Source organism: Elaeis guineensis, chromosome 3, assembly GCF_000442705.2.
Source record: "Elaeis guineensis isolate ETL-2024a chromosome 3, EG11, whole genome shotgun sequence".
In the NCBI taxonomy this organism is placed as follows: Eukaryota; Viridiplantae; Streptophyta; class Magnoliopsida; order Arecales; family Arecaceae; genus Elaeis; species Elaeis guineensis.
Window position 1 is genome coordinate 117,486,908 of NC_025995.2, and position 11,925 is coordinate 117,498,832.

Sequence of the window (11,925 nt, forward strand, 5' to 3'; positions counted from 1 at the left end):
ACTAATTTGAAATGATAATTTTTATTTTTTTATAAATTTAAAATTTAAAATTTTTATTTTATTTTTTATTATTTTTTTTTTGAGGAGAAAAATTAAAATCATCAAATAATATGAGATTTTTAAAAACGTCATTTCAAATGATGATTTTAAAAATATCATATTATTTGAAATTTTTTATTTTTTTTTGACATCGTTTATGTGGAAAATAAAGGGTGACGTGGCAATGATAAAACGTCATTCAAAATGATGTTTTATTATTTTTATATCGATGTGATAAATAAATTTAAAACTAAATTATTTATATAAATAAATTTTTTTTTTACATTAATCAAGAAAAGGACTCAAACAAAGATGCTTCGGGGCGAGTAAATTTTTGTTGCAACCGTGATACCACGTCATCATCGTTATAACAAATCCATCAACAATGAAAAATGGATGAAATATAAAAAAATAATATGAGATACTATCCACATAAATTGATGAAATGTAATAATTTTTATTGATTTATTGTAGATTTCATGCGGTATCACCGTTGCAACGAATATTTTTTCCTACGGGCCACCCACGGGAAGTCCTCCCACACTCTTTAAATGCACCTTCGACCCACGCCTTCAGTCCTTCATGCCAACCGAAGCCCACAGAGATCTCTGAATTCTCTCAGTCCATGGCTTCTCTCTTCCCCACCTCCCTCTTCTCCCTCTCCCTCCTCCTCCTCTTCCTCTCCACCACAATAGCCCATGCCAAGGTTCAGACCTTCACTTATGTCAATGAGGGAGAATTCGGCCCCTACATAACGGAGTACGACGCCAACTACCGCGTCCTCCCCATAGCCACCTCCCCCTTCCAAATGGCCTTCTACAACACCACGCCCGACGCCTTCTACCTCGCCCTCCGCATGGGCACCACCCGCTCCGAGTCCACCTTCCGCTGGGTCTGGGAGGCCAACCGCGGCCGCCCCGTCCGTGAGAACGCCACCTTCTCCCTCCTCTCCGACGGCAACCTCGTCCTTGCGGACGCCGACCGCCGCGTCGTCTGGTCCACCGCCACCGCCAACAAAGGCGTTGTCGGCCTCAAGATCCTCCCCGACGGCAACATCGTCCTCTACAACGCCAAGGGCCGGTTCCTGTGGCAGAGCTTCGACCACCCCACCGACACCCTTCTGGTCGACCAGTCCTTATATGTCGGTGGGCCGACAAAGCTCGTCAGCCGCAAATCCACCACCGACGGCTCTTTCGGGATCTATAGCCTCGTGCTAGAGTCCGGTGGACTCGCTATGTACATCAACGATCTCACCCCAAAACCACTCCCTTACTACAACTACTCGGATGGCATATTTAGCTTCAGCGGGAATTCGGTGAAATTGGAAAGCGAGCCGGAGACGGAGGACGCCTTCGCGTATGAAGTGAGGCTGGTGGAGGATCAAGGCACGATCATACTGGCGAGGCCCAAATACAACGCCACCCTATCGTTCCTAAGACTGGACGTGGATGGAAACTTGGTGGTGTACACCTACTACGACCCGGTGGACTACCGGGCGTGGGAGGAGACCTTCGCCTTCTTCTCGGACGAGACTGGGAGGTTGAGCGGGTGCGCGCTGCCGAGAAAGTGCGGCGGCTTCGGGGTGTGCGAGGATGAAATGTGCGTCGCGTGCCCATCGCCCACGGGATTGTTGGGTTGGAGCAAGGGATGCGCGCAGCCGAGTCTGGGGGCTTGCAAAGGAGGAGCAGGGGTGGATTATTATAAGGTGTTGGCGGTGGAGAACTTTTTGACTGGTTATACTCGAGGGGAGGGGGCGGTGAAGGTGGAGGAGTGCAAGAGGAGGTGTGGCTTGGATTGCAAGTGTGCGGGGTTCTTGTTCTGGGAGGAGGAGTCGAGGTGCTGGCTGGCTCCGGTGCTCGGGACGCTTGCTAAGGTCGATAATGCCTCGCACGTGGCTTATGTCAAGTATATCAAGTGAGGAGAGCGAGTCTCTGCATAAAAGAATGATTGTACTTGATGCCAGTCATAAATGGATAACGACGAAGGGATCATAAAAGAGATCGTGGTCAAAGTTACGGTAACATTTTCCAAAAGGTATGGTTTTCTTGTGGTATCGTTTGTGGAAAGAGTTCATGTACGATGAACGATCATGCGTGAATGCATGTTCGTTGCATACGATCGTATGCGATCGTTTATCGCACGATGAATGATACATGCCGTGCACTGTATCATGCAATGTGCGGTGCACAACAGACGATCCATATTCTTGTGAAAAAAACCATGGGTACGAAGAACTTGGAGTAAACCTGAACTCCGGCGACTACCATGTCCGGCCAGCAGGTGGATGCCGGATATGTGGGGCTGGTTGTAAGCTGGAGCCTGGAAAGCATCCAATTTTGAGGATCATTACTTATCAAAAAGTAATCACTATCTTCACATTGTTTTTATTTTTTTTTTTTAAAGAAAAGGCACCTGGTCAGATCCAAATTAAACGAGTTGCATGGAGTTTCCTAACAGGTTTTCCCACTCCGATCGCCAGTCTGGGCTGGATCAGACTCTGGTCTTGAACCAAAGTCCAAGCCTAAACCGATTAATGTCAAACCGTGAATGTTGATCAGAAAAGCTTTGAGCCACATTGCATGTTGTTTCATGTTTGGCGGGGGCTTGCATGTTTAGATGATGAAAGAAGTGGATTTGCGAGAATTATGCCAGAGGTCACTAAGAACCCTATCTAAAACCCATGAATAGGATATGCGGGAACAAGACAACTTGACAGCAAGAGGTGACAGAAAATAAGTTTTTACGCAACAGTACACGCCACAAGAACCTGTTCTTTTTAACCCCAATGAAACGTTACATTTATAAATTGTAATGCAGTCCAAACCCCAAACTGAGACACAAGTCCATTAAGATCTGTGGTACAAAAAATCATGACGGTATTCACAGTAGGGAGAAGAAAAAGAGTAATGGCCAGCAGATGGTTATGGACTTGTATAAACAACGACGACATCATCACCATGTCAGAACATTAAGTGGAAAAGACATAACCAGCAACATCAACTACAATAACTAAGAGTAGCATGACCATTCAAAGTTTCACATGTCTTGAAAGCCATTTAAATGTTCACAATCTCAATAACACACCGAACTTAAATAGCAAATTCCGACAATAGCTACACGAAATCTCCCAACTTTTTTCTCCTGACGTCAATCTCATCCAAAGATCTCATATTAGCTAACAAGGCTGTCAGTCTGGCAGCAATAGAAATGTCAACTCGCATCTTTCAAATCAGGCTGGCAACGGATACCACTCAATTGAACTTGATGTCATCTCCAAGGAACACCATCCAATTTGAGTTTCTCTTTCCAGAAATCTAACTTAGGTAACTCTCTGAAATAAAGATAAAGGAAAACATCAAGTTAGAAGGATAACATTATACATGAATACTAGTTGATTTACAACATAAAAAATGAATCAAAAATAGTTCATGCACCACGTAGTAACCTGCATATAAACCAAAAAAAGAAAAAGATACACAGGTGGAAGTCAAATCATTTTACATACAGAAAATCAGTTACATCTGTATAAGAAACCTTAATCAGATATCATCTGCTCCCCTCCAGTTTCTATGTGATCAAACTCATCAATCAATGGCCAGGGGAAAGGGATCGGAAGGAGCAAAACAGGTCAAGCATGAGTTAAAAGTGCTTGGAAGGATGGAAGCACATGTTTTCACTATTATGTACTAATACTTCATGATCAACCTTTCATTTTCTTTGAGAATAATACTTCATAAAAGACCTTCAAAAGCATTATAACACCCTGATGGACTCCACTCATATCAATGGTGAATACTTCCATTTAGAGTATACATTCTCATAAGACGAATATGAATTTCACCCACACATGACAACTTTTATTTATAAACCAAATATCTTTAGAAAATAATTGTGATTTGGCATTTCGAAAAGAGAATTCACCACAATGTCAGATGCATCTAAACAGGCCTAATTAGAATTTTCTTTGCAAAACAAAGCAAAACCTGTTTTAGGTTAGCATGGCCATCTTTAAAATAACTAAATCAATCACAAGACATCAAAATGGTACAGATATGCCAGCAATGTCACCACAAAAAATTATCTCTACCCCATGAACTCCCTCTCGCAATAACACACCAATGTTGACACAGAATATAGACTCATTTAATATCACTTGGCACATTTAGGATGGATAATAAATAATCCAGTTTAACGGATACCCAACGATGAAATCAAACTAAATGAAGCAATTTAGGAAAAAAGCTCAACCACCTAGACTATGATTATATTTGAGCAAAAAAGAAACTAAGCAGGCATCCATCTACATAGTGCAAATATGATGGCATTACCAAACCAAGAACTATCCCCAGTATCAGTATATCTTATCCAACTGCAACACTGCCTGTCTAAACATGCACATATTGCAAGCTTCCCACATATGAGATGGACTCAACTTACAATGCTAGCATGTATTTACTCAATACCATAGAATCCTATAAAAAGAATATAACTGAACCTGACAGAGAATATATGTGAAACTATATGTATTGCCAAACAAACTCATCAATTCTATTTAAGACCCCACAAAACAACGTATTTGAAGCATTCTAAACTGAAATTCTACTATAGTTATGAACTTCTGGTAATCTTATTTGATGGAAATCTTAATTGGAATGTGAGAAAGAATATCACCAGGAAAATAAATGAGGAGAAACGTTCAATAATAATCAAGAACACACTATGAAATGAGGAAAAAATGTATGAAAAATTTTGTTGTTATCATTGTAAAATAAACTGCATTTTCTTGTAAAAGATTGTCTGCTATTTTTATATAAATATATAAAAACGTGGATAAGGATTAAGCTTCACGTGCTAATATCATGTTCCTTCCAAACTACAGTTTGTCATTAAAAATTTTATTAGCCCAACTTTCCACTTGGAACAAATCCTATCAATGCATCATGAGATCAACAAAACTACAATTAGTAAAGGACCACAAGCGCACAAACATTCATGATTATAGGATGAGGCAACAACATATGACTTTTAGTCCCAAAGGTTAACACGATGGTCTAGGCAGACAATTATAGAAATCAAAGAAATAGAATTCCTTCTTCCTCTGAAATTAAGAGAAATGTGAAGGTTGTTTCTACTTGTTGCTCAGTAGAACCACATAGAAAGGAGATTGATTATTAAAAGATCTACAATATTTTCTGCATGATAATACATACCTTTTTTTTTTTTGTGGGGGGGGGTGGGGGTTAATGACATCACTAATCCAAGCATTAATTATCTACTTTGGACTCAAAAATAAACAAACATTTGAAGATACCAATTGATAATCAAAGAAAGTCATGAATTTGATAAAATATCAGTTCATGTAAATAGAGCCATACCGTCAACATGTCATTCAGTTAATTCTTGGTCAGGAAATAATTTAGTAGAGCAGATTGCCTATGCAGTTCCTAAACATCATCAGTGACCTTCTCTCATCTAATGCCCTGAGAGAATCAACCAAAATTCCTCAGACTTCTACGTCAATATCATGAAAGATCACAACATCACACTTGTATGACCTAATGCACCTAGTCGTCTTGAGAAGTCATCCTACAAGACCAGGACATTACAATTTAAACATTTTGCCTGAGAGATTTTCTTTCCCACTGTCATTGGAATGCTCAGATTAAAGCATCGATTGACAGAAGCTAGATAGATTTGTTGGCACACCACAAGAAGCAACCTCATCATTCTCCTTTTTTGTTTTGAATATGAAGCTATCAAAATTCCCAATCCCTGAAGTTGTAAAGTTCAACCTGTGATTGTCCATTCAAATAAAGATGACTCAACAAGTATTCTGCTTCTCTGGTGACTAAAACCAGGTCAGCAATCAAGATGACTAAGAAACAGTAACAGCAAAGATAATAGCCAAAAATACCACTTCCCAAGAATCAAAAAAGGTCAGACCATTACAATGACTTATTTAATCAATAGAACTCTCGGAAATCCCTTTCGGCCATCTACAAATGCTGCACCCAATGAAGGGAAAGATGCAGTAACCAAAAACTTACACAACAAATTCAAATCAATTCACATTCTTTCTATCAATTAAAGCACTTTTGAAACAATGTGAAGAAAGAAGGAAAAAAATGTAGCTATGACAAATTATCAATGCGAAGGAAAAACAAGACCCTTCTGTGGGTTCAATTACAACAAGATCCTAATCATTGAATACTTCCCAGTATCATATACCGATAAAATAAGTCAAATAGCATATGTATTCCTGGAAACAACGTGCTAAAGATCAACGTGTCACTTGTTCTGCCCCAAAAGAAAGGGCAAAAGCAACTCCATTCAGGAATTCAGACCCCATCGAAATGTTTACAAAAAGAAATACACGACAATAAATTCAAAACAGTTCCAGCGGTTCCAGAACTACGTTTCCATCAGACGACGACTCAAATCCATAAACAGAAGTCTAACACGCCAAAAACAAATTACTTATAGAAAATAGAAAAGAAATAGATCCAGACAAATAAAGCTGCTTTCGCTACACTGCACAAAATCAAACCATGAATCTATCTTACGAAAGGACCAACCTTTTACACATTAAACACGGGAGATCCGAAAAGAAAATGAATAGCACCGGAAGAAGACCCATGCTCACCAGCATCAACTCGCTTGGATCGCTTGATCTTCTCCAGCTGGACCTGGGAATCCACAAAGATCTGCATCCTTTGGAACTCCAGCCCCTTAGCAAATTCCATCCGCTGCTTCTCAAGATCGATCATCTGCTGCTGCTTCTCCTCTTCTATCTTCTCGTAGATCTCCCCCAGCCTTAGGATCGCCCTCGCCAGCTGCCGGAAACCCTCTCCGTAGCCTTCCCTTCTCCTTTTCAACCCCCTCGCAATCCTTTCCCTGCTCGACCTGGACCTCTCCACACTGGATCTCGAAGAGGACTCGGACTCCCTCTCCGCGGCGGCCGCGGCCGCCGCGGAGTAGTTCCGCCGGAAGAAGGCGTCATCCACGGGGAGCGCGGTGGCCGCTGGGCGCTTTTCCTTCGAGTCCAGAGGGCGCGCTGCGGCGGCGGCAGCGGCTGCGGCGGCCGCAGCCGCCGGGAGGGGGGATCCCTTGCGGTGGAAGGGGAGAGGGAGAGCAAGAGGAGGCGACGGCGGGTGCGACGGCAGAGGTTTCTTGGCGGGGAAGGAGTCACCGATCAGGGCGTCGAGACGGGGGTAGAAGGGCCACGGGCTCTCGACGGCGCCATCGGCGATCTTAGCCTTCTCGGTCTTATACTTTTTCTTCAAGGTGTCGATCCGGTTCTTGCACTGGACGTCGGTGCGCGGCGGGCGGCGGGCGGCACCCCGCCGGGAGTTGACGGCGTCGGCGACCTCCTGCCAGTGCTTCTGGCGGAGGTTCCCGCGGTTGAGCTCGACGTAGCGGTCCCCCCATGCCTCGATGAGCGCCGCGGTCGCTCCCTCGCTCCAGCAGTCCTCCCGGTACGGCATCGCCGGGTTCGGAGGCGGCGGCTTCGTCTCCCTCCCCTCCATCCTATCCCTATGCCCGATCTCTCTATTCCCAAACCTATTCCTACGCCCGATCGCCGGCCCTATTATTTCCTCCCTCTATCGCTCGGTGGTTCGGCGGTTTTGATGGTGAGAAAAGAGAACAAGGGGTAGGGGGGATGTAAAGGGGAGGGCGCCGGCTGGGATAGGGGTTGGGGCGCATGTGCGAGTACGGGCGGTCGCCGGGGGGCGCGCGTGCGGGCGCCGACGTTAGCGCGCGGGGGGTTCGTGCTGGCGTCAGCGTCGAGACCACGCGGTGCGTGTCGGATGGGCTCGTCGGCAGGTGCATCGCGGCCGTTGGTTTTGGGATGGGAGGAGGTTGGGTTTGGAATTTGACGGGAAATAAAAAGGGAATTTTAAACGATGATTACAAGACGACGCGCCGGGTCCGGAGACGGACGGGGGTAGGGCTCCGGAATGACGAAAATGCCCTCGACGACCGGGGAGGCAATTGGATGCCTCGATTGTCGCGCTATCGGCTGGGGGAAAGAGGAGATCTGGTCTCCGTTGGATGGCTGGGAAAGCCGTCCGCTAGGGATTTCGGTTTTATGTTTGGTTCTTTGGATGCGAAGGAAGCGTGCGGAGGGTGGAATCCGGGAAACGGCGGTGTGCCGAGGACCAAGTACCGTGCTGTCTATGGTCGGGATAGGATTGGCGTTTTCAACGAAATGGCTGAACTGGTAGCGAAACCGCAAAGGTAGGTGCCAGACGGGTGGAGGAGTGGGACCCTCGACTTACCAAAATTTTGGCAGACGGTAGATCAAAATAATCGATTGGGCTGAATTAAGTAACGTGAGTCCTCTAAATTTCATAGGCCGTAAATGAGCTTGGTGAAATTGGGTTCGGGATCCTAAAGCCCCTCTAGACTTCAATGTTAGAAAGCCCGTCCGGGTTTCAATGTTTAGTGAGATATGAACAGGAGTCGTATTAAGCACAATCTAGTCCAAAGAGAAAACCCCGACTTCCATCGGTTATTGGATCTGGTTTACTCCAGTCTAACACACTCAACTTGGGCAAAGGCATTAGTCTCCTTTTCAGATGGAATTGGACTTGACCTACCGTTAGTATTATTCGGCATTGCCGAGTGCTACAAGTTCGATCTTTTATTTATGAACAGGAGCAAAAATTTTGGAAATATGTGCACAAGCTGAGAGGTTTTTAAAATGGAGCTGCATCCTTATGACGAGGGCGTATTGGAGGATGGAAAAGGGCAATTGAAGGGGGGAGAAAATGTTCCTTGGTAGAAGTTTATTTAGGCATGACATTATTATGAAACATCCTTCTTCTTTTACCTTTCCTGTAGAGATTTAAATTGATTTTGATGAATGCATGGCTCATCATGGAGATCTCAAAACCAATGACAAAGTTCCCACCTGGACTTGAAACCAATAACCGGTCGTTCTATCAAAACGTGCGAGCATGCTCAAACTATTTATTTATAATTTACTCAACCATGTAACGTGTGCTTTGAATAAACTGCTCACGAGGTGCTTTAAGTTTCCATGTTTCCCCTGTAATCTGAATCTCCACTTCAAACTCCACGTCCCCAAATTTCTTAGTCCAAGCACATATACATGCCAAGCTTTATATATATATATATATATATTTTAATAAAAGAAAACCCTCTGGAACTTATTGGACAGCGATGGACCATCTCTCATGGTTCACACTCATAATCATCCATCTTAAATTTTACTTTTGCACAATTAAAGGAAGGTTAATAAGAAATAAGATGAACCACATTGTGTCATGCTATTATCCATCAAATAATAATAGCCATCCAAATTCCTAGGAAGCAAGTTAGCTAACCATACAAATTTTGTGCTAGATAGTGTACGATATACCCGACACATATCCCTCAATGGTGTTATCGGGTTGGGCTAGTTTAGGTTTTATTAAACCCAGATCCAAACATATCAGGATTTCAGATCTTCATTTGTTCCATATTCCGCTAGTTGAAGGATCAGGCTTTGTTCTTTATCAAAGAAGGGGAAAAAAAAGAAAAGAAGAGCCGGTTTTGTCAGTTTTGCATAATAAAGATATCATAAAATCATCAAATTTTCGGACTGGGGGTACAAGAATGTTAAGTCTTGGTCCATATCGGAGCAAAATTATATTTTGAATGAACAATTGAGCTAGAAACAAGAATATATTGAAGAATCTATAAATTTCTTGTTACATACTTTAGAAATTAAGCCGTAACGAACAAGTAATTGAGAGTTATATAATAATTATAAATAAAATTAAATCATAATGAATATTATGATTGTTTTTATTCTCTTTACAGACTTTACTATTAAATTACACAATAAATTTCGTATATCAGAAAATTAAAAATCTAAGAATATACAAATAAAAATAATACTTTCATATAACTGAATCAGATAATCAGTCAAAATTAGATTATGTACAAAAATTTTAAATCTAAATTCAATTCAAAATTTTTTATCCAATTTTGGGTCAATGTCAATACCTAATTGACCGGTGGCTAGGTACTCCAAAGTGTCTTAGTATCTTATTGCAATTCTCGTATTGAATCAATGGTTAGGTCGAATATGTCATGTGTGGATGGTCAGAAATGTCTATAGAAAGATGAATACTGCAATCGACTGGGTGGCATCTTATATTACCGAGGGACTCGAGAGACTTTTATAGATTTGAGGGAATAATCGCGGATGGAATATTTTGTGTTCTGATTTTTTTGGATTGTATTCACCGGGGCGCTATCTCAACGCTCCCCTTTCTCTGATTTGCTAGATTTGACAGTCCCAATATTTGAAATCCCCACCCAAGAAAGAGGAGGGGCCGGAGAAAGAACCAAGAAACCCCGATCTCTTCCGATTAATGAGTGAGGGAGAAAGAGATAAAGAAGGAAGGAAGAAGAAAGGGGAGAATACGCGATGCCGGCGTTCAGGACGCCATTCAACGGGTACGCGGTCCGGTTCAGTCTCTTCTATGAGGGGCGGCTCCTGGTGGCGACGTCCCAGAACTTCGGCATCCTCGGCAACGGCCGCCTCCACGTGCTGGACATCGACCCGGCGTCCGGCGCCCTCGCCGAGCTCCGGTCGTTCGAGACCGCCGACGCCATCTACGACTGCGCCTGGTCCGAGTCCCACGACAGCTTGGCCGTCGCCGCCGTCGCCGACGGCTCCGTCAAACTCTGGGACGCCTCCCTCCCCCCCTACTGCCAACCCCGTCCGCTCCCTCCAAGAGCACTCCCGCGAGGTCCACTCCGCCGACTGGAACCCCGTCCGCCGCGACTCCTTCCTCACCGCCTCCTGGGACGACTTCGTCAAGCTCTGGACCGTCGACCGCCCCTCGAGCGTCCGCACCTTCCGCGAGCACGCCTACTGCGTCTACGCCGCCATCTGGAGCCCTCGCCACGCCGACGTCTTCGCATCGGTCTCCGGCGACCGCACCGCCCGCGTGTGGGACTACCGCGACCTCAGATCCTCCCTCGTGCTCCCCGCCCACGACCATGAGATCCTCTCCTGCGACTAGAACAAGTACGATGAGTGCTCCCTCGCCACCGCCTCCGTCGACAAGTCCGTCCGTGTCTGGGACATCCGCGCCGCTCGCGCCCCCATGGCCAACCTCGCCGGGCACGGCTACGCCGTCCGGAAGGTCAAGTTCTCCCCCCACCGGGAGAGCATCCTCTTGTCCTGCTCCTATGACATGACCGTCTGTATGTGGGATTACCGGGCGGAGGATGCTCTGATCGCCAGATACGACCACCACACCGAGTTCGTGGTCGAGGTGGACATGAGCGTCCTCGTCGAAGGATTGCTTGCGAGCACCGGGTGGGACGAGCAGGTCTACGTCTGGCAGCATGGCACCGACCCCAAGGCGATGCCCTGAGAAAGAACTATTTATTGATTTCTCCCCGATTAATTCGATCATGATGATGCTAACTGAGAAAAAAGATGGGAATACCAATCACAGATTGGGAACAATCTTTATAAATAATAACAAGGAAAGAGAAAAATTTGGGCGAAAGAAAGAAGGGGGCTTCGCCGATTTTGTCGGGGTATGCTGCTGTTCTTGTTCTTGTTATGATACTTTCTGTGAAAATAATAGCTTGGGTTAGCATCTCTCTTCCTTTTCATATACAAATAAACTTCTAATTGGTTTTTCTGCTATAATACAATAATGTAATGAGGATCTGGTTTCTTTCTTTTTGCTAGTTGATTCTTTGGATGGTACATTGATTGATCTATGTTAAGTCAGTTTATAACATGCATTCTATATGCATCTTTGGATTGCAAGTTTTTGAGTTGCATTTATTTCTTATGGAATTCAATTCAGTCTTTGAATTCTATTGGAAATAATGAAAAGGTTTTTGAGC

At 44.1% G+C, this 11,925-nt stretch overlaps 2 protein-coding genes and 1 pseudogene across 3 annotated transcripts; 2 read left to right on the top strand and 1 right to left on the bottom strand.

Annotated features, from left to right (window-relative positions):
- Window positions 1-630: 630 nt before the first annotated feature.
- LOC105041473 (EP1-like glycoprotein 2) lies at window positions 631-2,335 on the top strand. The gene has a single exon (XM_010918444.3). It carries the CDS (start codon window positions 665-667, stop codon window positions 1,955-1,957), a length of 1,293 nt encoding a protein of 430 aa, XP_010916746.3. The 5' UTR covers window positions 631-664; the 3' UTR covers window positions 1,958-2,335.
- Window positions 2,336-3,023: 688 nt separating this feature from the next.
- Window positions 3,024-8,203, bottom strand: LOC105040613 (trihelix transcription factor ENAP1-like). 2 transcript variants are annotated; one of them, XM_073254586.1, is made up of 2 exons: window positions 6,615-8,203; window positions 3,024-3,370 (listed from the first exon to the last, which is right to left on the bottom strand). In XM_073254586.1, exon 1 carries the CDS (start codon window positions 7,563-7,565, stop codon window positions 6,618-6,620), a length of 948 nt encoding a protein of 315 aa, XP_073110687.1. In that variant the 5' UTR covers window positions 7,566-8,203; the 3' UTR covers window positions 3,024-3,370; window positions 6,615-6,617. The 2 variants fall into 2 exon arrangements, with proteins under 2 accessions (XP_073110687.1, XP_073110688.1); XM_073254587.1 differs by having other exon boundaries at window positions 6,683-8,201.
- Window positions 8,204-10,047: 1,844 nt separating this feature from the next.
- Window positions 10,048-11,763, top strand: LOC105040612 (peroxisome biogenesis protein 7-like; annotated as a pseudogene).
- Window positions 11,764-11,925: the final 162 nt, after the last annotated feature.